A 25,272-nucleotide genomic window follows, 5' to 3' on the forward strand; every position below is an offset into this window, starting at 1 on the left:
AGTACGGCGTCTAGTATCGACTTCGGGACGATGCTTGACGGTTTGCCAATGTCGTGCCTTATCGCTTCCAGAGACGTTTCGTGCCTTGATTTTGTGTTCTGAGTCGGCGTCGGCTTGCCAGCGTCTTGTCTTGTGGCATTCATAGGGACATCTGCGCAAAAGATGGCGTCGTGTCTCGGGGTCGCGACGCGTTTCGTAGGGTCTGTCATCGCGGATTGCTGTGTGTCACGTATTTCTTTCGCAAAGGCTGGGGATTTTCTTGTCTAACTAGTCGACTATCAGCTTCTTAAGAAGCAATATATTAAACTGAGTTCTGTTCATAAAGCAGCAACTGACTGTAGGTAACGTGCATTGGAGCCGTGAATATGTTGCACAGAGACGATATCCATCATTGAATTCACATGAATTAAACCCAGTTTTTTCAGTTCCTCCTGCAATATTTCAGAATTCCAGGCCGTGAAGAATTCTGTGGGAAAACACGCGTTCACTCTTCGTAGGTTACAAAGTCCAGCGGCAGCCAGCGTGGTTATTAATATGACAAGAGCCTTCAGGGCTTTTCCGTTACCTTGTTTAATGACTTACCTACGCACACCCCGGTATTCATTTGCTCCAGGGGGACAGTGAACGTCCACAACATGATTACATGTGCATCGAACTTCGCGGTAACACGTAAAATTTGACAGAGTGAACAAATCGATATTACAAAGACTTTGAAATTTTAAAGTTAATTGTCTGTGGTAGGTAACGTAAATTTAGCCACGCGTTTGTTAAAATAAAAACATATGGAGACCCTTCTGTTGTACAAGGCTCAGTTGCCAACGCCACTGATCAGGCTCTTGGAATGTTCCAATTGAAAAGATCAAATTCGTTTCTCCTGAGTTTTTTTTAAACGTCTCTGGAATCTAAAATGTCACTTCGTTTAAGATAATTTTAATATTATCCTTGCATATAATCCTGTGTATCTCACGCGTGCTGCATGCCCAGTTAACTTCATCCGCATTTATTCGATCAACCTGGTAATATTTGGTGGAAAATACAAAAGTTAGTGCCGCGAAATATAAATCCCTTGTACTGACACCACGTGAGTTGAGGCTGTGGAACGTAAACACTGGAAAAAAAAATAATAATTAAAGCAACTCACATGTGAAGAGCTGGCCCCGCTGCTGTACATCAGAAGTCCATTAGGCTCGTTCGTTCGAATCTTGAATGAGATAGAACTGGACCTGGTAGCGTCCAAAGGGGGCAGGACCTGCGAACAGGTGTAACATTTCGTGGGTACAATTTTGGTAGCAACTGCGTTTGTTTCTTCAACAAACGTCCCCGGTTTCAAATTCAACGGCAATAAAAACTAAATCTTGAAAAAAAAACTGACTGACTCCACGGGGAAGTTAATTAGATCTGAAATAATTTATAACTAGAAGAAATAAATATTTTATTATCTTGACTGAAACCAATCCTTTCACTTTCATTTTATCTGACGTTGACATTTGAACTTCGTAGCTAGGACGAGACTTTAAATAGGTACATATTTCTTTACCAGTAATGCATCTTTAATTCTGATTTCGGACAGATTTTTTCTCTTCCAAAAACGAAGAACCTTTAAAAAAAATTGTTAGACCCTTCTGCCAAAGCCGGCACTAGTAACCACAGATGAAGTATTTTGATTCCTACCAGAATTTTCTTCATGACATGGTGAAGAAATACTGACGTCTCCATAATACCGAGCAAGATTTATCTTGAAGCCAGAAAAATGCTTGATTCTACTCAGTACTAACACATTTATACATCAAAATAAAATATAAATTTTCCTGCAAAAGGGACAGAATGAAAACAAAATATTTTTGAAAATAACTAGATATTGTGTGAAGGAAACTTGAAACTGGAAAATGAAAGAAATGTTTCAGTTTTCAACATAAATTGAAAGCATTAATAGAGTGGCAGAAATAAGACATAAAACATATCCAGGAACAAAAATTCTACGAGATTTTCTTTTTTGTATTTAAATAAACGTTTGTATTGCCTAGTGGTAACACTGTGATAAACATAATACTGTAAACAGAGGTACGGATTATATGGTTAATCGCTGTTTATACTGAAAATCGTATAAGATCCATAAATACGAAATCCACAGTTGCCAACTGTCAAAGCAGGTGATGCATATAATTATCATAAAAATTGAAATGGTTAATATTCTGATTTCTGTCACTCTGTGTATACGTCGACAAGCTGTTAGAGCACATTAGGTACTGTCTATAGGCACGGAGTTAGACGGATGTGATGTCTCAGCAGCGTGTTATATATCCATTCAGTGCGGTGCATTACAATCCAATGCTGTTATACGACCAAGGTTAGACATCGAACATCGTGTAACCTACACGTGACACCTAATTTACGTTAGTGCGGTGATGTATACACTACAGGGGCTTACCACGTAGGACTCTGGAGTTGCAAACGTTGCCCCTCGTTCTAGCCGTGCAGCCTGGGACAGAAATTGAAATGCAGTCAGGTTCGACTATGTGACTGTTCGGACTAACTTCCTGTTTTAGTGAAAGTATAATTCAGCCACACCAAATAATTGTTACGTAATTATGTTGAACTGCAGGGATCCAGTTTCCATTTAAATTTGCGATGGACTGTCGCTTGTCAGACTTAAAGAACACTTTTCACACAGATTACGAAGAACTGAGAATCCAATTTTCCATAAAGAGTTTGCTGAACTGTTTCTTATTTTCACAAATACAATTTTTCTACACTCACACATACTGTACTTCCTACAACGTCACAATTCTATTATTAATTTCGTGTCTGTATGTGGCATTTCGCTCGAAACATTTAAACATTTTACTTTTCTTCTCCAAGAATTACATTCGAAATCTTTTAATTTAACAGATAACTCGCAAAGTGTGGGAGTCCCTTCCATGATACATGGCAAGCTCGACCGCTGAAGAAATGGTTCACTTTACGACTGCAGAGCTGTACTGTGGAGCTCTTAGTACTAATGAAAGCACAAAACAACGAGGGATATTATTTGGAGATTACAGTATGAATTGTGTTGATGCTAGTCTGTTACTTTTCGCCATTTACCCATAAATACGATAAAAAAGATTGCAAGGCAGATCACACGCAAATCTAAAAAAATTCAAATACTCCATGCGTCCGGTCTGTCCAGCGGTTGCTAGGTGACCATAGATCGACACCGTATAATACACTAAAAGAGATTAATGTCCACAGCTTTATCCGCGTCTAGGAAACCATACACGATTTACTGTACTATATCTGGTTTTATATCCGTTTTGTACTTCCATGACCAACAGAGACATTTCTACGGCTCTGTTAGCAAATTATTGCTCATAATCTGCAAAGTAATTGGACATATTTAGAGGTCGTGATCTTACGAGGTGCGATCGGAAAGTTTCTAGACTGTGTCAAAAGAGGGCGAACCGGATGTAGTACGAGCTTCTGCCGCTAGGGGGTGCGGCCTACATTCATAGTGAATCAGTGTGCCAGCCGGCATCATCGAATTAGCATTTGTTTCTTAGTTACGGGCGTTTTGGTAGTGCATTACACCGACCCTCCTGCGATTTCGGAATGGCGTGTGCATCAAATTTTGCCAAAGACTCGCCAAAACGGCTACGGAAACCTATGAAATGCTAAAGCAAGCATTTGGGGAGTCCGCAATGGGTCATGCACAAACTTTTGTGTGGCATTCACGTTTTAAAAATGGCCGAACCTCTGTCGATGATGACGAGCGTTCTGGACGACCATCTTCGAGCACAACGCCCGAAAATGTTACGAAGATTCGGCAGGCCATTCACGAAGATCGACGTCGTACCATCAACGACTTGTGCGACATTGTTGGGATAGGCTATGGGACCTGTCAGCTGATTCTAAAGGAAGAACTCCACATGCGACGCATCCTGTCTGAGGACCAGAAGCAGAATCGACTTGACTTCTCGTTTGTCAGGAGCTCAAAGATCTTGCAAGAACCGACCCCAACTTCCTTTCTAAGCTCCGTGTGACTTCTTCCTCTTCCCAAAGATGAAAATTCAGCTAAAGGGAAGGAGATTTGAGACGATAGAAGAGATTCAGGCAGAATCGCAGATGGTGCTTGACAGGCTGACAAAGAAAGATTTCCAGGGATGCTTCCAGGCTTGGCAGCGGCGCTGGGATCGTTGTGTTCACTCCCAGGGGAACTACTTCGAGGGTGATGGATGAATTTAATACCTGAGATAAGTGTACGGGTTTTTATAGGCGCAGTCTTGAAACTTTCCGATCGCACCTCGTATTCGGTTCACATAACCACACGAAGGCAAATATTTGCTAAGAATAATCTCTACACAACCGTGAACGAAAATATACCACGTCACATAAAAAAGAAGGCGGCAATGACTTTCTGTACAGCAGACATAACAGCAGAGCACTCTTAGTGATTGAACCTCAACTAAGCAGAAGCTTCTAAAACGTTGGAATAATACAGGCAACCGTCTTCCCCTCCTCCTTGATGGTAAATTTACCTTTTACAAGAAACAGATCTTCCACACTTTCCCTTATCCAACACTCCACATTTTCTGTTACCGAAAACTTTCTCATCAGCAGAGTATCTGCAGTATATTTACGAAGTACGAACAAAACGCTGTTAAACAGAAGAATTTTCTGGAATCAGAGCAAGTCTTTTTTATACCAGGTTCACATTTGAAATCCGGAAACTGTTAATACTTTCCCCGGAAACTCTAGGCCCTCTCAATACCCACAGTTCATTGCTGTTGATGACTCGTGAAAACGGTATATCTGCACTGCATCGTGCAGTTTTCATCTGTCATGGACTCGTAAAGCGAGCACTGTATTTTGCAAGCGAAACAGTTCGGACATGAGGATTAACCGGACGTTATTTGTGATCTACGCGTGTGGATGCGTTCATACGTCCATTTCCTCACTTAGTTTGAGGGCAGGATGGTGGGAGAAATTGTGTGAACAAAGAATCCGATTTAACAGAATGATTTCCTCATTCTGTATCATTCTCATGGTTAAATGTATAACAGCGTGGTTCCGGGGGATAGGGTCAGAAATTTGATTGAGAAGATGGTCAAATTCCATACTAATTGACTGATATGCAAACTGATTGCTGAAAGGATGGATTGAAAAAAAAAAAGCGGGCAGCTGGAGGGGGTGGATATCTATCCCTGACAAGCGAACGGACTCCGCCGATCAGCTTTCCCTTTGTTCTAGTGCATTTTGCCTTTTTCTTTGTTATAGAAACGTAATGTTATACGTACCGCATAACAAAGTGAACAGAATTACTGATGTGTGTGGTTAGTATTGACAGAAATGTTACATTACCGAGCTGAGGGAAATTAGTTTTCTGAAAGAATCTTTATGTTCTGTACATTTACCCAACAAATTAAACGTTTCCTGTCTGAAACATAAATGAAAAAACAAACAAAAAAAAACATACATATTCTGCTATAGTCTTGTTATGTGGGTCACGTACCCTGCAGGATATTTCAAGATTAACTCGTTTTTATTTCCAATTAATTTTCTAACTGCAAAGAGCAGAATATGATTTCAATCGAATGCATTTGCGTGGTTTGTATTACAGAGTTTGTTTCTAGCAACCATCCTAAAACTTCCCATGTCACAACATTTCATATTATTATATTTATCGTCAAGTCGTAATTTTCTTGCAAAAACATTAGAAATGATAACGCATATGAACAGACTTTAACAGCAATCTAATGTCAATGCACATCCCAACAGCCAAGGGTATCTTCCACATATTGGCTATACTGCCGATGTTTCGCTGATCATTTGTATTTCCTTCTTTAAGGCGCCATCGTCCTGAAACAGGGTCCATACTGAAGGTATGTAGCACCGTCTAGTCTACTCTAGTAGATACTGACCGACGTTTCAAAAAACATCGTTTCCCACAAAATATTTTTTCATAATTTTTAAAACTAAACTTTCGAGAATTTAACTTAATCACGAATTTTATATTCTGTATGTACATATATGTAGTCTTACTGAATATTTGTATTTTGCCTTTGCCTAAGTTTAATTTGTCATTGTGAGCCCAGGCAAAACGAATCTTTGTTACAGAAAACATTTGAACAGCGCTCACAGCTATTACCAATTTATATAGACTCAATATCATTCTTCCTACGCACAGGCTTATAACACAAGTGCTCCCTCGTCCGTGCACATTCTCAGAAAATACTTGACACCAAAATATAAAATACAGGATGTCCCCCAAATGATGCATACACATTATGTTACTGAATATTAACCTTGTGTGTATACATTTTATTTCGGACAGGCTGTATATTTATTTATAAACTCAAATTAAAGTAACAGACGTACTCAAAATATAATATATTCTTGCAAAACTACGTCATACAACGTTTAAGTCATTAAAAGAATTGAAGAAAAACCATAAAATCTCTTCTATTAGCTGCCAGTTTCACTCCACGTACGCGCAGTTATAACAGGCATAATCCAAGCATCACCGTAGAGACGTAAATAAAACGTAATATTAAACATCGCATTCAGGGGCATGACAAGTCCTCGCTCAAGCAACTATGGAAACACTTTTCCGAGAAAGGGAAATCGTGGGCAAACACACGGCCTAATTTATCCGGACGTCTGTCATTTATTTTTTCTCAGTGCTAACAGCCGGATATCCGTTTCATATTTTCAACCTTTTTACGCTTAACTTTCTTGGAACTCATTCTTAGTGAGTAATCAAACCAGCGGTATTCAAAACGTAACGAAACTTTCGATCCAATTCCTGTAACAAATCAAGAGTGTGACTAACCAACCAGATGGCTTACCGAACCCGAAGGTTCATCACCGAATTAACCAAAGCCCTCTACCGGACCCTGTCCTGGGCCAACAAAATCCAGTCTCCTTCAACTCCTATCTCCCGTAGATCCCGCCTGACATTATCCTCCCATCTACGTCTAGGTCTCCCCAGCGGTCTCTTCCCCTCAGGCTTCCCAAATAGTGGACCCAACCAACTAGATGGCTTACGGAACCCGAAGGTTCATCACCGAATTAACCAAAGCCCTCTACCGGACCCTGTCCTGGGCCAACAAAATCCAGTCTCCTTCAACTCCTATCTCCCGTAGATCCCGCCTGACATTATCCTCCCATCTACGTCTAGGTCTCCCCAGCGGTCTCTTCCCCTCAGGCTTCCCAAATAGTGGACCCAACCAACTAGATGGCTTACGGAACCCGAAGGTTCATCACCGAATTAACCAAAGCCCTCTACCGGACCCTGTCCTGGGCCAACAAAATCCAGTCTCCTTCAACTCCTATCTCCCGTAGATCCCACCTGAGATTATCCTCCCATCTACGTCTAGGTCTCCACAGCGGTCTCTTTCCCTTAGGCTTCCCAAATAGTGGACCCAACCAACCAGATGGCTTACCGAACCCGAAGGTTCATCACCGAATTAACCATAGCCCTCCACCGGACCCTGTCTTGGGCCAACAAAATCCAGTCTCCTTCAACTCCTATCTCCCATAGAACCCGCTTGAGATTATCCTCCCATCTACGTCTAGATCTCTCCAGCGGTCTCTTCCCCTCAGGCTTCCCAACCAATACCCGGTGCACACCTCTTGTCCCATCCATTCGCGCTACATGCCCCGCCAATCTCATTCTTCTCGACATCACCACATCACCAACCGCACACTGAACTTACACGGTGGTTTACGTGAGGATTCCAACATCCACAATCGATCGATAACGATCTATCGATTCTTTGACATTTAACCACGTGTATTCGTTGGAACTCTACCTACACACGTGTCATTATTCTTCTCTTCTGTTATTTTATTTACCTCCACCAAATTTTATCTTACAATTATCCTAAAAGCTACGAGTATTTACAGTTTTCTCCCAGAGGGGCAATATACCACACTGGAAGTTGCAGACGGCCTGTTTCGAGGAAGTTTGTTCTCAGTGGGGCATCTAGTTTTATAATGCCACAGGCTCTATTTCCGTCTCGTGGACTTAATCCTAAGGGCATAATTAAAGGGCTTCTTTCCTGGCTGCTGTTTTTTAATGTTGCGCCATATTCTTATTAAGAAAATTAACGTACTAGGTTTGATCTTATCTTCTTCTTAAACTAATTGGATTTTAGGCTTATAAAGTCTGCTGCATCAACTTTCATCTTCCCAATTATTTCTTGGACGAAATTCATTTTTTTCCAATGGGTTTAGAACAGTGTCTCCTTTATACGGGATATTTTTCAGTCTTTTTGTTAATCACACATTGCGTGTCTAACTTTCTGAATAATATTACGAATTAGGGGTCATCGTTGTTTAGCGACTGCCAACAGCGCAGTCATTTGTGGATGCAACAAAAATCCTGAAAACTGAACCGTACGTCCGAAACGTCGTAACAGATATTAAGACTACCAATAAAATAAATTAATCACTTAATCAAAAATAAATGTTGTAGAATTTTTTTTTAATATTTTCATGCTGCGATAAAGTAATGTAAAGTAGACTCACGAGGTTCGAGTCTCGAGTGGTGAAGGTCACAGGGTCAGCGGCCTCCACTTCCTGACACATGAAGTCCACGTGACCAGCGACAGTGATGAGTTTGCTCTCAGTCCGACCCAGGTCGATCAAGTTGAGTTTGAGGGTGTCCGCAGTGAACTCAACCTGAGAAAATAAACGACACCCATACTTGCAAGAAATCTTAATTCCGTGATACTTTTTAATATTATCCACCTTTCTTTTCCTTTCTGCTACGCTTCATGGACGCTTACTAGCAAAAATCTCATATAAAATTACGATCTCACCGATCGATTACGATGGGTTTCAGAAAACAAATAAAACAGATTTCACAAAAATAAACTACAATCCGTTGAAGCGTCTGTTGGAAGTAATGTTACATCCTGTTATTTATTTACTCAAATTTTAATCGGTCCAACTAATTTGTCGTGAAATAAAATACAATTTAAATAACCCATTTAAAAATTACACCGTTTATACGTGCGTTCGGTAATATAAATTTAAAAACTGCACCTAATAGCCTTGCCACTTCTGTCTGTCCGTACACAACAACTCGAGAACCGATAAACAGATATCAATGAAATTTAATATTGTAGACTTTAATTAAAATACGTGATTCCAAATTTAGTTAAAATCGAAAAAAAATAGGGCCACTTCGCATGAGAACCTACATTAAACAACATTAACCAGTTGATCTTTGTAATCGTAAAGTATAGTGTTTTCTTCGCGGTACGGACTGAATTCTTATATGCTACTTAGACGAGTTTCGGTTTCAAGGACCAACGAAATGGAGGAAGTTCCATTCGATTTAAATAAAACCTGTTCAATTCTCACTTAGACGTGCGTCCTGAAACGTCCCAACCGCGTTACGTGTCGAATGCACGTAAAATAGGACAAAATTCAATGACGGTAGGAAGGACAATTGCTCTATTCAGGGTATTTGTAGAAATGTCTATTTCGTAAGAGGAGACACTTTATTCCAAGTTTATTGACTTAAACCTGTTTGACTTACTTGGAAGTTGACACAGAAAAGTTTTACTGTAGGTTACAATGGAAAGAAAGCTGCAGAGAAAGCAGTTTCGCCAACTTGAGCAATACACAGATACAATCGCACAGCTGGTCCCAGCTATAACCTGCTCACTGAACGCTCGGCTTTCACAAGGCTTCTCTGTTCTCCAATAACATTTTATAGCATTTCTAAAGAATAAGAAACAACCTAATTCTTTCGCATAAAATTCTATAACTTTTATCCGGAATGTTCCTTATTCTACAAATATGGCATTTTACTTACATCGCCCAAGGAACTTTGTTTCGAAAGCTGACCTTTTAGAACAACTCCGAAGGAGACATCGTGTTTCATTCTGTTCTTTCTACGAACTGAACCAGAACACACTTTATACTCCATATCTTTAACAACACTTGACTGTATTATAAAACGATCTATATCACACGTGAAACCTGTCAAAGTAGCTTGATATTTACGTTTATACGCATAAAACAACTTTAAAACTGATAAATTGATCATGATTAAATTTTACATCGGGAAATTTTACGATAAACGCGTGTTGAATGATATCAGCTTTCATTGAAATCAGACAATTTTAACGAGCGTTATATTTTTGACGTAATATTTTAACAGTAAGTTATTCCAGGCCAGTAAATTGTAGGACACTTTTCTGTTGCAGATATTGGAACGTGAAATATGGTGGACAGCGATCAACGTCATAGAGGAGCTTACTGGCTCCATCGTCAGGGTGACGAGTAATATCCCACAAGACAGACATCTTCATTTTTAATCCCGTTTTTTCACATTTATGTCGATTATCTTGACAACACAGATTTAATAGTTACCTTTCGGAGACAACCGACGAAATTGCTGTGTATTCTGGATCCGGGCAGAGCGTGAGTGTTTTGGCTACCCCCGACGTACACTCTACTGGAAGAAAACATGGCGAATGTCCCTGCGGTGTTGGAATGTTGTGAGTAGACGCCATCCACAACCGCTGACAACTGAAACACCAGGGAAACCAGACGTTTCAAGATATCTACCTATTTTTTTATGACTCCTCGTTTAGTGAGGACGATCCAAATATTCCGGGGATGTGGTAAAATTTTGTTGGTATTTTACTTTTTGACAGCGAGGATCTCATACTAATCCCCACTCGACTTCTAAAATGGACGACCACGGTTTTCGGCTGTTCATTCATTATATCCGCAGATACCTTCCTGCACATCTGGAGATCGTCCTTTGTTTTGTTTAACGACTATTTCAATAGCTGGGATTACACAGCGTCATCTCTCTCTCAAATCCAATGTCTTGTCAGGCGTGTGGTGATTCGATATAGTGTCTTTTCAACATTCCATTCATGCTTTCGTGGGAGTATAGCTTCATAAGATAGTAATTATTAAAGAAAAATGAATTGGAAAAGTGTTATACCGACATTTTACTGGAATAACTGAGGAAAACTATTAAAACCCATAGGGCAAAAATGCTAACCATTTGACTTTAACGTTCCGTGTGGTTACTGGTGTCGTTCTGAAGTACATTTGGTTAGTGGTATTTCTCTAACATGATAACATAACAGGTGATACTTAAGGTCCTCACGGCGACGAATATGAAGATCTCTTGTCTTCTAGAATGTTGCATCGCGTAGTCTGGTATTATCCGACGTTTTGGAGGAGGTTACTGCCTCCATCAACACAACATCGCTTCTCTGAAACGTCGGTAAACTTTTACCAGACTACACTGTGCAACATCCCAGAACACAGCCATCTTCACTGGTAACCAGCTTCAAACGGAAATGTGATTTTTGGTTTGGAAGTCACTGTAGTTTTGAAGAAAACCAATATTAGAGACAACAGGATGTTACGTTATAGAAACTCCCCGTTATATTGCCATTTTTCCAAATTCCATAAACCAGAATCTTTCTTTGAGACGATATCATCAATTTATGGAATCCAAAGGTCTGTTATCGTGTTTACAAGAACCCACTGCTGGATTATGTCCTGAGCCTATTGTATTTCCTGAATGGTTGGGCGGCTACTAACGTCTCAAGAAGGATGCTACTCGACATAGCTAAGTTGATATAATTGCGTCATATTGTGAATTAAAATTTAATTATTCGTGTTTTTTCCCCGTCTAATCACAATTGTATATAAATAAAATGTATACATAAGATATTAAAATATCATTTACATAACACAACAGTAATTAAGTTTTAGTTTATAAGATTATAATTTTTAACTTTTAACTTTACACCTGAAGATGGTTCGATGTAACCGAAACATGTAGTAAAAAAGATGTACCAAATATGTAAATGATATTTTAATATCGATATAGCTAGTTAATATTTTGGTCTTTAATATCACTCCGCTGAAGCGATGTGCATTTGATTCACGCTTGAAGAGGACACACGTCCTTACAACATTTATGACGTGATTATAAAGCTCCTTAATTTTGGTACACATTTCCTGGGACAACTGTATATCACATAAGTTATATTTCATTTCTGAAAAGGAACTGCTATGTAAACACTGTGTGACGGTCGCTTTCTGGAATAGACGTGTTTTTGTCGCAGACTGACAACTTGTACTGTTATGAGGAATATGGAAACCCAGAGCAGTGACAGGTTATGTGAGCATACAAAGGGAATGTACTATATAGTCTGTGTTCACGACACCCAAAAGTGATGTCGTACAAAATGAAAGGAGAAAAGTTTGCTTTTAGAATTTCTTTGCAAAGTGGGTAAGCAGATGGGCGCTATAGTAATTTTCTCTGTTCCAAAAAAGACAACTTCGTCCATAAACACTGACTCATTCAATTGCCACTTCCAAAGGTTACTAATTTACAGGAAAACAATACTAATATTTTTCGCGTGTGTTTCAGTCTGAAATCTTGTACATATTCAAAGGTAAATTAGTTCCGTGGTCAATTCCTTATACTTTCGACAAATAAAACAAATAAAAGATCAGCTCCAGCTGTGTTAGAATTGTCCAAGCTTCTACAGAAATATAAGATTCATTATCGTCTTTAAAAAGACCGGAAACTGGTCTCTATCCTGAGCCAAATAAGTATATTCGAGACCTTCCTATATTCATTTAAGAACCAATTTAATATTATCCTCGCATTTATGTCCAAGTATTCCAAGATAAATTTTGCGACTTCAAGGTACTACAATGCTCATAAATATGTAAACATCAGGAACACAGCATCTACGTCATCATGTTTTGCGAAAGTGTTTTTAGACATTTTAACACATATTAAAATTTATCCTACAACAAAACTTTATTATCTGTTGATGGTAGAATGTACTTAAGGCACAGTTTCTCTTGGAACGACTTCATGAAGTACAACAGAAGAGAAAATAAATATTGTTAACACCTTTTTGCACCTGATGGTGCTATAAGAGTTAGCAGCAACGGTCAGACATATTGCATTACACTGCAATTATTTGGACACTACCCATATTATATTTTGTTTATTTCATTTTAATTTATTTTAATGGCAGTCGTCAGGGAAGAACCAGGACCTTCAGAATGCAAAATCCCTAGACCAAGGCAAAGAGGGAAGGTCTGAAATTAAAGACAGTCAAATGTCTGTTGATGTTGGTAACACCTTGAACGCTCGTATGTAGATAGGTTAGGTCAGGTCAGGTCAGGTCAGGTTAGGTTAGGTTAGTTTAGGTTAGTTTAGGTTAGGTTAGATTAGGTTAGGTTAGGTTAGTTTAGGTTAGGTTAGTTTAGGTCAGGTTAGGTTAGTTTAGGTTAGGTTAGTTTAGGTTAGGTTAGTTTAGGTTAGGTTAGTTTAGGTTAGGTTAGTTTAGGTTAGGTTGGGTTAGATTAGGTTAGGTTAGTTTAGGTCAGGTTAGGTTAGGTTAGGTTAGTTTAGGTCAGGTTAGGTTAGGTTAGGTTAGGTTAGGTTAGGTTAGTTTAGGTTAGGTTGGGTTAGTTTAGGTTAGGTTAGTTTAGGTCAGGTTAGGTTAGGTTAGGTTAGGTTAAGTTAGGTTGGGTTAGATTAGGTTAGATTAGGTTAAGTTAGTTTAGGTTAGGTTAGGTTGGGTTAGTTTAGGTTAGGTTAGTTTAGGTCAGGTTAGGTTAGGTTAGTTTAGGTTAGGTTGGGTTAGATTAGGTTAGATTAGGTTCGGTTAGGTTAGTTTAGGTTAGGTTAGGTGTAATATACTGTCTCCATCTTGAGGGCTGAATTCTGAAAAATCTGTCAGTATAATCGCAACCAATTGCCTTCAGACGAAACTAGAAACTTCGTAAACGTATTTTATATTAAGTAAATGGTAGACTATAAAACCTGCATTAATATTTAGTACCTGAATTCTGCCCACAGACTGTAGTTATGGGTTCGTTTAATGCTCATAATAAATAAATATCGTTTCCTTAAACGGCATTAACCTACCGACATTTGTAATGAAGCCAAGTTGCACTTTCTTTGAGATATTAACCAAATTATTACATATTATTTAAATGAGCTTTGTGCTTCAAAGGCCTGTGGAAAATATAATTTACAAATTACGATATTCAATCACTTCATTACCCTACATTAAACAGAACATATAAATCCAGCATATCCGCTATATTTTTATATTACAGCTATTACGAGGGGCAAGCCATTATTTGTGCCCGTCTGATACCAGCAGTTTGCACGTGGCATGCAAATGACACACTAAGTCATACTTACATGGCAGAAGCTCGTTACTGCAGAAATCTGAAACAGCAGAAAACACGGGATTATTAATGAACTTTATACGTGAACTTCCATCTAAATGAAATCGGAAATGAACAAAAAGATTCCTGGCTTCTACAGAGTGATCATTTCAAAATGGAATCCGTAACATTCAACAACGAACATGCATCCGGCCTGTGTCAAAATCACGCTCACTACACGGATGTTATAACTAAACTGGACATTAAATTTCGAATAAAGAAATCTCTCTCCCTGTAGTAACGTTCAAATAATAACCATTAACGTGCATTAAGGTCAACGCGATCAGAATACAGTGCACCTGTAGTCTTGTGGATGTTTCTCGATGTTTCAGAGGTGCCTACTGTCTCCATCAGGGTGACAGTAAGCACTTCTGAAACGTCCGTTAACTTCTAGAAGAATTCACGTAGTATATCAGGCTATAAAAAGTCGATTGATTGGCTGAAAAATGGTGAATTGGAAAGGATATGGATTTTAGAGGCACTGGCCTAATTACGTTCCTATTCCGGCATTTGTCTGGAGGGACTGAGGAAAACCACGAAAAATATTGGTTAGAATAGGCGGATTCCGGGTACAAAACTCACCTAACATAGTAGTAACACGTTTAAGCCTTATTCCGCTGTATCTTATCGTCATACGTGTTCTGATATTGAGCGGCATCATTATTCGTAGATTAATTAGATTGATTCTAATTAGAGGAAAAATGCACAGTCCAAGTGACTGTTCAAAATATTTTAATCAGGTTCCAAAATCGATCACTGTACACGAATGCAGATTTCACAAGTGAAATGCAGTTTAAGACAAACACAAATTTATGCATTCTTATCGCTGCCAACACTCATTATTCCGAGGTCTTAAATGTCAACATTACTTTCCGTCCAATCACAAATTAATAAATTTACGTATCGAATGACACATGCTCAAACTCAAAATGGAGCAAAGCAATACACGACATAAACTCATTCTGAATTTTCGGTCACATGACATTAATAAATATGACTGATGTTCGGTTCCTTTGAAAACTAAACAGAAATTGCCACCACTGACCAAGCGTAATCATAACGGAGCAGAGGTTCTAGAAATGCCAGAGTGGTTTCGATAATACGTAACAGAAAGTTCACTCAGAATGCCAATAGATGGCATAAATTCATAATATTTGCAAGTCACGCATGTCTATAATTAATGTGAGTGGTCACTCAGAACGCCACCAGATAGCATTAATTCATAATATTTGCGAGAATCTTTCTATAATATTTGAGGTAGTCTTCTTTCCAAAAAGAATAAATTCAATGTTGGAGTTTTATCTTCAGTTCATTTGCCTTGAAAGAATTATCTGTCTCAATTAGTTTTCAGCGTACGGAAACGAGTCACCAGAACTCAAACACAAAACACTATTTTTGATATCTTGGTTGTCCTTGTAATCTAAACACCGCCGTATTTCTCTTTTTAAATTTAAATTTAAATTTAAACACTCACAGACTCTCTTATGAGAAACTATTTCAAAGTTCTAACTCCGCATAATATAACCATAACTTTATCGATCTGAATCCGATATTATTCCCACATTTTACGAGACTTGAATATTCATAATGAATTAAATTCGAACGTTTTATATATATATATATATATATATATATATATTGCATATACAGTTAAAAGCTTACTCATCCCACAGTATTAATGAGAAAAATGTAAGAATGAAAGTCCGGTGCTGAATGTACGTATAAAACAGTACACCCGGAATGAAGCCGTGTTAAATATACAAATCATTACGCGTTCAGTCTCAACCTGAGAGCCCTCTTGGATATGATGCACGGATTAAAATCATTTGCGTGCCACTCTGAAAATTCCAATCTGTGTGTAAAAATTAGTGTATAGGAATCTCTTTTCATATGTAGCTCCCTAAGCTAATGGTAGTTCATAGTATGAGGTCACACGCAAAGATTTGAAATGAAATGGAAATTATATCGGCGACACGCCAAGTTTGACTCCCACCAGCAAAATCTCCCTCGCAAAAAGTCAAAGGGTTTTGGCTTATTACTTTGGGCAACATAATGGTTGTCCTTGTAATCTAAACACCGCCGTATTTCTCTTTTTAAATTTAAATTTAAATTTAAACACTCACAGACTCTCTTATGAGAAACTATTTCAAAGTTCTAACTCCGCATAATATAACCATAACTTTATCGATCTGAATCCGATATTATTCCCACATTTTACGAGACTTGAATATTCATAATGAATTAAATTCGAACGTTTTATATATATATATATATATATATATATATATATATATATTGCATATACAGTTAAAAGCTTACTCATCCCACAGTATTAATGAGAAAAATGTAAGAATGAAAGTCCGGTGCTGAATGTACGTATAAAACAGTACACCCGGAATGAAGCCGTGTTAAATATACAAATCATTACGCGTTCAGTCTCAACCTGAGAGCCCTCTTGGATATGATGCACGGATTAAAATAATTTGCGTGCCACTCTGAAAATTCCAATCTGTGTGTAAAAATTAGTGTATAGGAATCTCTTTTCATATGTAGCTCCCTAAGCTAATGGTAGTTCATAGTATGAGGTCACACGCAAAGATTTGAAATGAAATGGAAATTATATCGGCGACACGCCAAGTTTGACTCCCACCAGCAAAATCTCCCTCGCAAAAAGTCAAAGGGTTTTGGCTTATTACTTTGGGCAACATAACAGGCAGATTTGTCAACGTCAGAGTCTGTGATCGGATTTCAGAGATAAGTAACTCGGCTGTGAAATTAACAGATAAAAAAGTTGATGTGTATCAATGTGGCAACTTCATATTTGAACTGCCGAGGTGGTGGTGGTACATTCCATTAATTTTTTCTGTGACAAATTCAAATTGATGGGTTAAACAATGCAAAAATGGAAAATCAGAACACGATATCTAAAATTTGGGGTCTGACCTGTAAAAATCCGTCACAAGACACTGAGTTCTGCCATTCTCACTGCGGTGAAGATATCGATGGTGGTCTTATGGGGCATGACACCGTGTAGATTTGTAAGCGGGGACGCAATGCCTCAATCTTCAGGGCTGAAGCACACACGGTGTTACAACCCAGAAGGCCAACATCTACGGTACGACTGAACACGGCCAAAGGCGAGAACTTTCATTTTGAGATTCAGAATACTATCTATTAAGGTAAGATAATCAAATAAAAGCAAATACCTCTTGAACTTTTCTGTGGACGGTGACTTTGTGCCATTGGTTGTCATCAAATCGCACTCGATTGGGCTTGATCTGTATCTCCAGTCGTCCATTGCCAAGATTCATCGTCAGAGTCACGCCACCATCCTTTAGCGCCAGGTTTAGATAATCCTGACCGTCACCTGTTAGAAGATAAGTAGATTCATATTGTAAGATTGTAGTCTGGTCGATGTTTACCAACGTTTCAGAGGTCATACTGTCTCCTTCATCAGGGCGATTCTTTCTAAGTTATCTACGCTATGAAGATTTCTGTCTTCTGGGTTGTTGCGCTGTGTAGTCTGGTCGATGTTTACCAACGTTTCGGAGGTCATTCTGCCTCCGTCATCAGCGCGATGAATCTACCAGACTACACGACGCAACAACCCAGAAGACAGAAATCTTCATACTCATCGCCCTGATGACGGAGGCAGTATGACCTCCGAAACGTTGTTAAACATCGACCAGACTACACAGCGCAACAACCCAGAAGACAGAAATCTTCATAGCGAAGATAACTTAGAAAGAATCGCCCTGATGACGGAGGCAGTATGACCTCCGAAACGTTGGTAAACATCGACCAGACTACACAGCGCAACAACCCAGAAGACAGAAATCTTCATACTCATATTATTGTTGTCCTTGTTATCATTATTTGCAACTAACTGTATAGTACAGAATACTTTTAGGAAGTTAAAAGTGACTCAACTGCTGAAACCTTTACCACTATCCACTTGTCAGGTTCTTTCTTGTCCAAAGTCCCTTCATACGAGATTCAGTTTATTTTGAACCGAACTACGGCTGGTAATATTAATGTTGGTACATTTCAGACTATTATGAACAATGATAAACATAAAGATTAAATTATATTTCAATAGTTTTCTCAAAAACAACCATGAGTACTTTTGATCTCATGTTCTCACGGCAGTGAATACGACGTTTTGTGGGTTGTAACGTACTGTAGACTCGCAGGTATATATGAAAGTTAGGAGGAACATACTGCGTCCATTTTCAGGGTTGAAGGTGAGACATCTTTCTCCGAAACTTTGGCAACTACTTGCGAAACAACCCAGAAGAGCAGCATTGTCATTCACACCTGTGACCCAACCATACCATAATTTATAAAGTGAGATTTTAGTCGCTTTGCAGTGCCAGATATAAGAGCACCATAACATTTTGTGCCCTGTCGAGGGATTAAGGAACAAGCGGCTTGTTTTTGGAAATATTATTTATCATACAAACTTTATATTCTTGCCTTCAGGCATCAAACTGTTGACGTAATCCGTCGAAAGTTTGTGTTGCCTTTTTGTGCGTGTTTTGTTGATTTTCTTAAAGTTATATTTCCCCGTTAGATGAGACGGCCTGAGTTTGTTTCTGTCAGTGTTCCATGAAGTTACACTGGGATAAATTTTGAAGCAGATTGTTTTTGCCTGAAGTGCCTTTATTTAACTTTCATGGTTGGATTTAATATAATCAAGCAATATCAATATTTAATACATATCATAACGCAAACTAAATCTGGAGGTTTATGACGATAGCGTATTTTTAAAACGACGAAATTTCTGGACATTATCTATCGTCTTGATAAAATTATCGATTGGGCCCAATAGAGCAAAAACTGAGGACGGAGACAAGGGTCCAGTCTCCGAAACGTCGTATTTTTAAACACAAATCAAGACGACGGATAATGTACAGAGAGTTCGATGTTTTAACATATCATAAAATGCAAGATAAAACAAAATAAGGAAATTTTATTATAATTAGAATTACATCCTTTTGACTAACGTTCTAATGGACACGAAAAGCAAGTGTACTTAAATTTGGAACATAATTTCCAAACGTGTTTATAATGTTTTGTCTATCAATGATTTAACATTCATTCAGCAGATAAAAGGCTATGCTAATGGGTAGCAGAGATGCAATAACGTGTATATCCATAATTCTTTTACTGGAAAAGCGCAGATTCTAATCTAATGTTTCGGTAAGTGTTTCCGCCTCCATCAACGCGGTAGATATCACATATCTTATCGCTTTGCTGGCGGCACAGTTCGGACTTTCCGCTTTGCGCATTCAATGCGTCGGTTGCCGCACGTGTTAATCCTAGCGGCACACCGGCAAAACATTCTCACTGTTAAAGCTCACACTTAATTGGTTCAAAGTTCAACAACGTGCCCGGGATACGTATTCTTTTTAAATAAATATAACGTATTTGCGGCCAATAGGGATTATATTATTTTAATCATATGTAAGTTCTTTTTTCCTAGGCAGTATCCAAATTATTTATTGCTTGAAACAAAATAATTTAGAAACATTCTTGTCAGTTCTGTTCATATTATCAGTTCTGAACTGTTTTCTCGAAATCACTATGTAGAGCTTTATACCGAATTAGAAATAACTGAAAGCTTCATATTAATCACATACATTTAAAATATTAGAAGAGTCATAACACGCGAGTAATACTAAAGAAATTTTAATATTATGCCGCAAATAACAGTAGTTTTAATTTAAATGCTATCACTAAAATGGGTCATTACTCAGCACATAACCACAAACAGCCAGAATATAATTACGTGCACTGCAGCAAATTTAACGTCATTAATTACTCTCTGTGGATATTAAGCGAGAAAAATTTGCTGATCATTTACAGATTAACGAGTCTCAGATTTGCTGGTAACACCGCAGACTCATTTGTATTTGTTAGTCACATTTATCCCGTTTCGATTAATTTCGGAATTATTCATTCATCAAAATGACAGCGATAATGAAGTTTTCATTTATGCAAAACAGTGACCAGTAAAATTTCATTAGTGCATTAATTTTACCATTATTACTAACATTCCCAGTATGCAGAGTTTTTCCTCACGACATAGATGACCAAAAGATTGTCTGTCTTTTATGGAAACAGCAGATTCATCTCAAGAACCCTTTCAAAAAATCCGAGATTACGTGTAACATTATCTAATATGCTAACTACCACGTTTTGTGTCATATGCTTTCGATATTTATCCATAACCATTAGTTAATTAAGAAATTCGGCCAATAGCTTCATCATATATTACAGACGCGGTAAAATCAACCAAGAATGACCAATATAAGAAATGTACATATAGTTATATATAGCAATAAAATATGGTAAACCTCTGCATACATGAAAAGATAATATTAAATTGGATTTTAAAGAAACATAATGATAAGCTGTGGATTATGCTCATGTCGTTAAGAACAGAATCCGATGGCTGACCATTCAAAACACGCGCAATGCGCCTCCGGGTTCGAAAAAAGAATTTATTAAACAACCGTGCGATTATCAGATTCTTAAGAACGACTCTGAAGTCCGTTGGCTGTTTAAGTTTTCTTTTGCAGGAATGTTAATACGAAAATATTTTGTTTTCCTCACACTAACTGCTATTTCAATAAGAAACGTTAAAAATAATATAGACGTTTCTCAACAACAATTTTGTAAATCATACAGCGTCATTAAACAAAGTTCCGATTTATATTTTAAAAACCTTGAAGAGCGAGAGGACTGAACCGCGAGTCACCTGATACATCGTTTTTACTTTCCGTGTTCTAGTCATTGCTTTAAGCTAAAAGCCTTTATAAATGTCTCCCTGCTTCTCACAGGAGCAAACCCAGACTGGCTTTTCGACTTGCATGAAATATTCATGAGTCAGAAAAGTTAGCTGGTGCATCAACGGTAGGTCTCTGTCCTGAATGCAGATGTGCACACTGCTGTCAGGCACCCGTGAGTAACACGGGGTTGAGGAGAAGACATTAAGAGCGAGTCTCACATTAAATTCCTCCCCGTTATATACATTTAACTAAGCAGGGAATGTAGACACAGTATTTATTTTTCTTTCGAGAAATAGATGCGTGTGTTATGTTTACTTTACGCATCTGTAACACGCTTGACTTTTCCTAAGTCCTAGCTCCTTCACCAAAATACGCAATAAGATTAAATACAAAATGTGTCCCAAAGAAAGCAACGTAGTTTTAAACTGGACGCTTTGAAACTGATTTTGGATGTTATTAACCGGGTTTAGCACATTTAAATGTGGATATATTGGTGAGCACTACCGCCACGGTGGCCTAGCGGTTAGAACGCTGGCCTTGTAATCCTGGGGTCTCGGGTTCGATTCCCGGCGGTGCCCGAATTTATAACTTGTGTTGGGCAAGGCCGTGGTCTAGGCAACACGGAGTTTTCCTCCGTGGCATCCCAACAATTACTCCATTCACACACAGAAGAAGGCAATGGCAAACCACTTCTGGATCATCTGCCAAGAACGTATATGAACAGGTCCCAGTCCGAGAAAAGGGATGGAAGGATCCTGTTCATATGGACCTGTCGTCAGACAGAACACTATAATAAATAATAATAAATATTGGTGAGCACGACATCGATGCTTTTCACGTGTATAATAATAAAAGAAACTCGTGGATAAACTAAATCCCGCGGTTGACAAGTCTGGATTCAAAGTCAAAATAGAAGATAAGTAGAAATCTGGGTTCGGCAAAGTCACTCTTTGTGGGGAGGGGCCTTCCGTGTGGCAAATTAATCCATATTTCAGGCTCTAGCAGCGACGAATGTGAAGATGGCCGTCTTATAAGATGACGCACAGTGTAATCTGGTAGACATTTACTCACCCAGAAGACGTTTACATAATTCCAGATTTACTACAAACGCAAACATGGCGCAACGGGTATTGTATATCTGAAAGTGAATCCTACACTTTTATATACAAAACTTAGTAAGTTACGCCTTACATTAATCTAATACTTTGTATTAGAATGTGAAACCAAATGAATGTAGGCAAGGATTCAATTAATGTTATTCTGATGCAGATAATTAGTCAGGCGTACACAAAATTTTATTTCGATGGAGGGAAATGTTACATTCCCTGAAGGGGAAAGAGCACTAACATGACATGACGCACAGAAATCTGACATACGTCCGTCAAGTACCACAGCGTGTCATATTGATTTATGGCTTCCGGGGAATTATGGATAAATGCAGGAATAGAAGGCGTCAATCTTTACCAAAAGACACTGATTCTCATTCTTCATGAGTCTCAGTGTGTACGTCACTTAAATTCACTCAAAACGTCTGAAGAAATTAGGAGTGTGTGGGGAATTCAGCGAATAAAACAACACAAGTTTGTAAACAAAATTAAGAATGAAAATATTATTTTTCCATCAGCCATGACATTAATTAAATCCCAGTCGTCAAGATATAATTTAACCCACTGACCTTCTCGAAACCTGAATAAACCTAATTACACATGCAGCTTTCTAAGACCGAATTTAGTCTTCTCTGTACAGGGAGATATTTTTAAAGGATTTTAAAGTCGTTCACTGGTCACGAAAACGTTTTAGAAACCAAATTTTATTCTCAATCTTCAATCCAGTTACTGGATCTTTGGAAGCATAATGTGGTAAAGATGTCTCTGTTTTCACATTTTTAACAAACGTACCATAGTTTTGAAGATGGAAGTCTTTTGGGTTGTAGCACCATTTACTATAGTAGATGTTTACTAACTTGTCATAGGTCCTTGCTGTCCCAACCATCAGATTATGATGAAGGCAGGAAGGACACAGGCCGAAACGAGCAGAGTCAAAATCTTACGCGTAGTAAACTTACGCGTACATTGATATCCCAGCTTTGGGTTGGAGGGTTCCAGGAAAATTCGAGTTAAGGAGCGAGTTCGGTCGTGCCTTACCTGTATAGAAGAGCAAACCGCTGGGTTGCCTGGTCTTGAAGTTGAGTGAAATGGCGTCCTGAGTGCTGACAATAGGTTCTCCTCCAGTTTTGCTCAGGTCATAGGACAGATATTCCGATCCTCTAAACGTTGCTTCTGAAGGCGCCTTATCTGAAAATAAGGATTCAAAGGATTTTTATTCTACCTTTATTATTTTTAACGATAACATTTCAATCGTAGACAAGAAGACCCTCATGGTACGTTGGAATTTCCGTCATGTTATAAGTCAATGTTGGCCCAATTCACAAAACAGACCAACGTTCTACCTGCCAGACGCTTTAACCACAAGAACATCGTGAACAGTTGTCGGCAAACAATCCATTACAACTGGAGTGATGACGTCATATTATCTAACACAAGTTGAAACAGTCATAAGACAAGCAAAGAGACGGATCATTCACACAGCGAAAATAAAAACCAGTTGGAGAATTTTATGTTGCTCTAATCAGTTTCCCAAAAACTGCAGTTCAAAGTCTTTGTTTCGCGTTAACAGACTCTCATATCTGGGAAAGCAGGTCAGGATATTATTATTATTAGTGTTCTGTCTGACGACAGGTCCATATGAACAGGATCCTTCCATCCTTTTCCCGGACTGGGACCTGTTCATATACGTTCTTGGCAGATGATCCAGAAGTGGTTTGCCATTGCCTTCTTCTGTGTGTGAATGGAGTAATTGTTGGGATGCCACGGAGGAAAACTCCGTGTTGCCTAGACCACGGCCTTGCCCAACACAAGTTATAAATTCGGGCACCGCCGGGAATCGAACCCGAGAAAAAGCGGAAAAAAATCAGATATTTCAATCGTCGGTCTTGATTATTCACTCGTCACAGATGAATCAGACGTGTAGGTTTGTTAAATTCTGATAACAGATTTAACTGAGAATGTTTTATGGCTAACAAAGAGACGGATAACGGATGATTGTTATTCAACTGAAATATAATGACGAAGATTTGAAGGTGAACTGACAAAGCACTCAAAGACATAGCAAAGTTAAAACATCTGAGAACGACTGTAAAATACGAAAACTGCATCATCTTCGTTCCAAATTTAATAAAAATCTGCCAAATGGTTTCGAAAGTTGCCAGAAATAAGTCCTGTCCGACAGCATTGCTCCCATTTCGAGAAACGAGTAAAGTCGGACAAGCAAGCGCAATAGAATTTACTCCATCGAAACAAACGACGTTCCTTTGTCTGGAATCATGCAGGCGTTTCCTGTGCGGTTACCATGACGCTAAAGGCGAAGGCGCTACATGGAACAGAACTTTGCAACTGTGGTCCTACGCCCGCCTATAATCGGGATCGCCTATATATAACCAAGAAAATATACGAACGCCGCCCACACAAAGTACATGATGTCCCGTATTACTCAAGACGACTTTGAGCCACATTTCAGACCATACCATGAATACAACTGAAGCATTGTAATAAGAATTTAGAAACTGCAGCCAACGACAGACAAATGGGAGAGACGAAAACTGTAGGACACTTTCCGAATATGGTTAATATACTCAGGTAGTAAATGTATAACGGGTAAATAGAGATACGTACACAGAAAATAAAGCTGAGAGCCACCTACAATATAATACAACCACAAAAACCCAGAAGACGACGAAAAACAAATTTTATGACTGTCACAGTTTCATGTCCCGATGTAATATCCTGCTCTCTGAAATTTTGGAGCGTGGTTATAGAGAGCGCTCGAGTGACAGGGTGGGGGGAGTCAATCGAACACGACACAAAGTCCTGATAAACTAACTAACTAGATGGCTTACCGAACCCGAAGGTTCATCACCGAATTAACCAAAGCCCTCCACCGGACCCTGTCCTGGGCCAACAAAATCCAGTCTCCTTCAACTCCTATCTCCCATAGATCCCGCCTGAGATTATCCTCCCATCTACGTCTAAGTCTCCCCAGAGGTCTCTTCCCTTCAGGTTTCCCAAATATTGGACCCAACCAACCAGATGGCTTATGAAACCCGAAGGTTCATCACCGAATTAACCAAAGCCCTCCACCGGACCCTGTCCTGGGCCAACAAATTCCAATCTCCTTCAACTCCTATCTCCCA

The 25,272-nt window shown here is 38.8% G+C and overlaps 1 protein-coding gene across 6 annotated transcripts in view; it reads right to left on the reverse strand.

The window, feature by feature from the left end:
- Positions 1-25,272, reverse strand: part of Nrx-1 (Neurexin 1) — a 140,080-nt gene that overhangs the window by 33,262 nt on the left and 81,546 nt on the right. For 5 of the 6 annotated variants that reach the window (XM_087359635.1, XM_087359634.1, XM_087359632.1 and 2 more), the window contains 7 exons: positions 23,168-23,317; positions 17,436-17,596; positions 14,204-14,230; positions 10,366-10,524; positions 8,509-8,661; positions 2,429-2,479; positions 1,142-1,249 (listed from right to left, as the gene is read on the reverse strand). In XM_087359635.1, the coding sequence (XP_087215761.1) occupies positions 1,142-1,249; positions 2,429-2,479; positions 8,509-8,661; positions 10,366-10,524; positions 14,204-14,230; positions 17,436-17,596; positions 23,168-23,317 (809 nt within the window). The remainder of the gene's footprint in view (positions 1-1,141; positions 1,250-2,428; positions 2,480-8,508; positions 8,662-10,365; positions 10,525-14,203; positions 14,231-17,435; positions 17,597-23,167; positions 23,318-25,272) is intronic. The other variant, XM_087359636.1, reaches the window with a different exon arrangement.

Source organism: Zootermopsis nevadensis, unplaced genomic scaffold, assembly GCF_977971745.1.
Source record: "Zootermopsis nevadensis isolate Lab colony 2312 unplaced genomic scaffold, Znev_1.0 Znev_ptg000032l, whole genome shotgun sequence".
Taxonomy (NCBI): Eukaryota; Metazoa; Arthropoda; class Insecta; order Blattodea; family Termopsidae; genus Zootermopsis; species Zootermopsis nevadensis.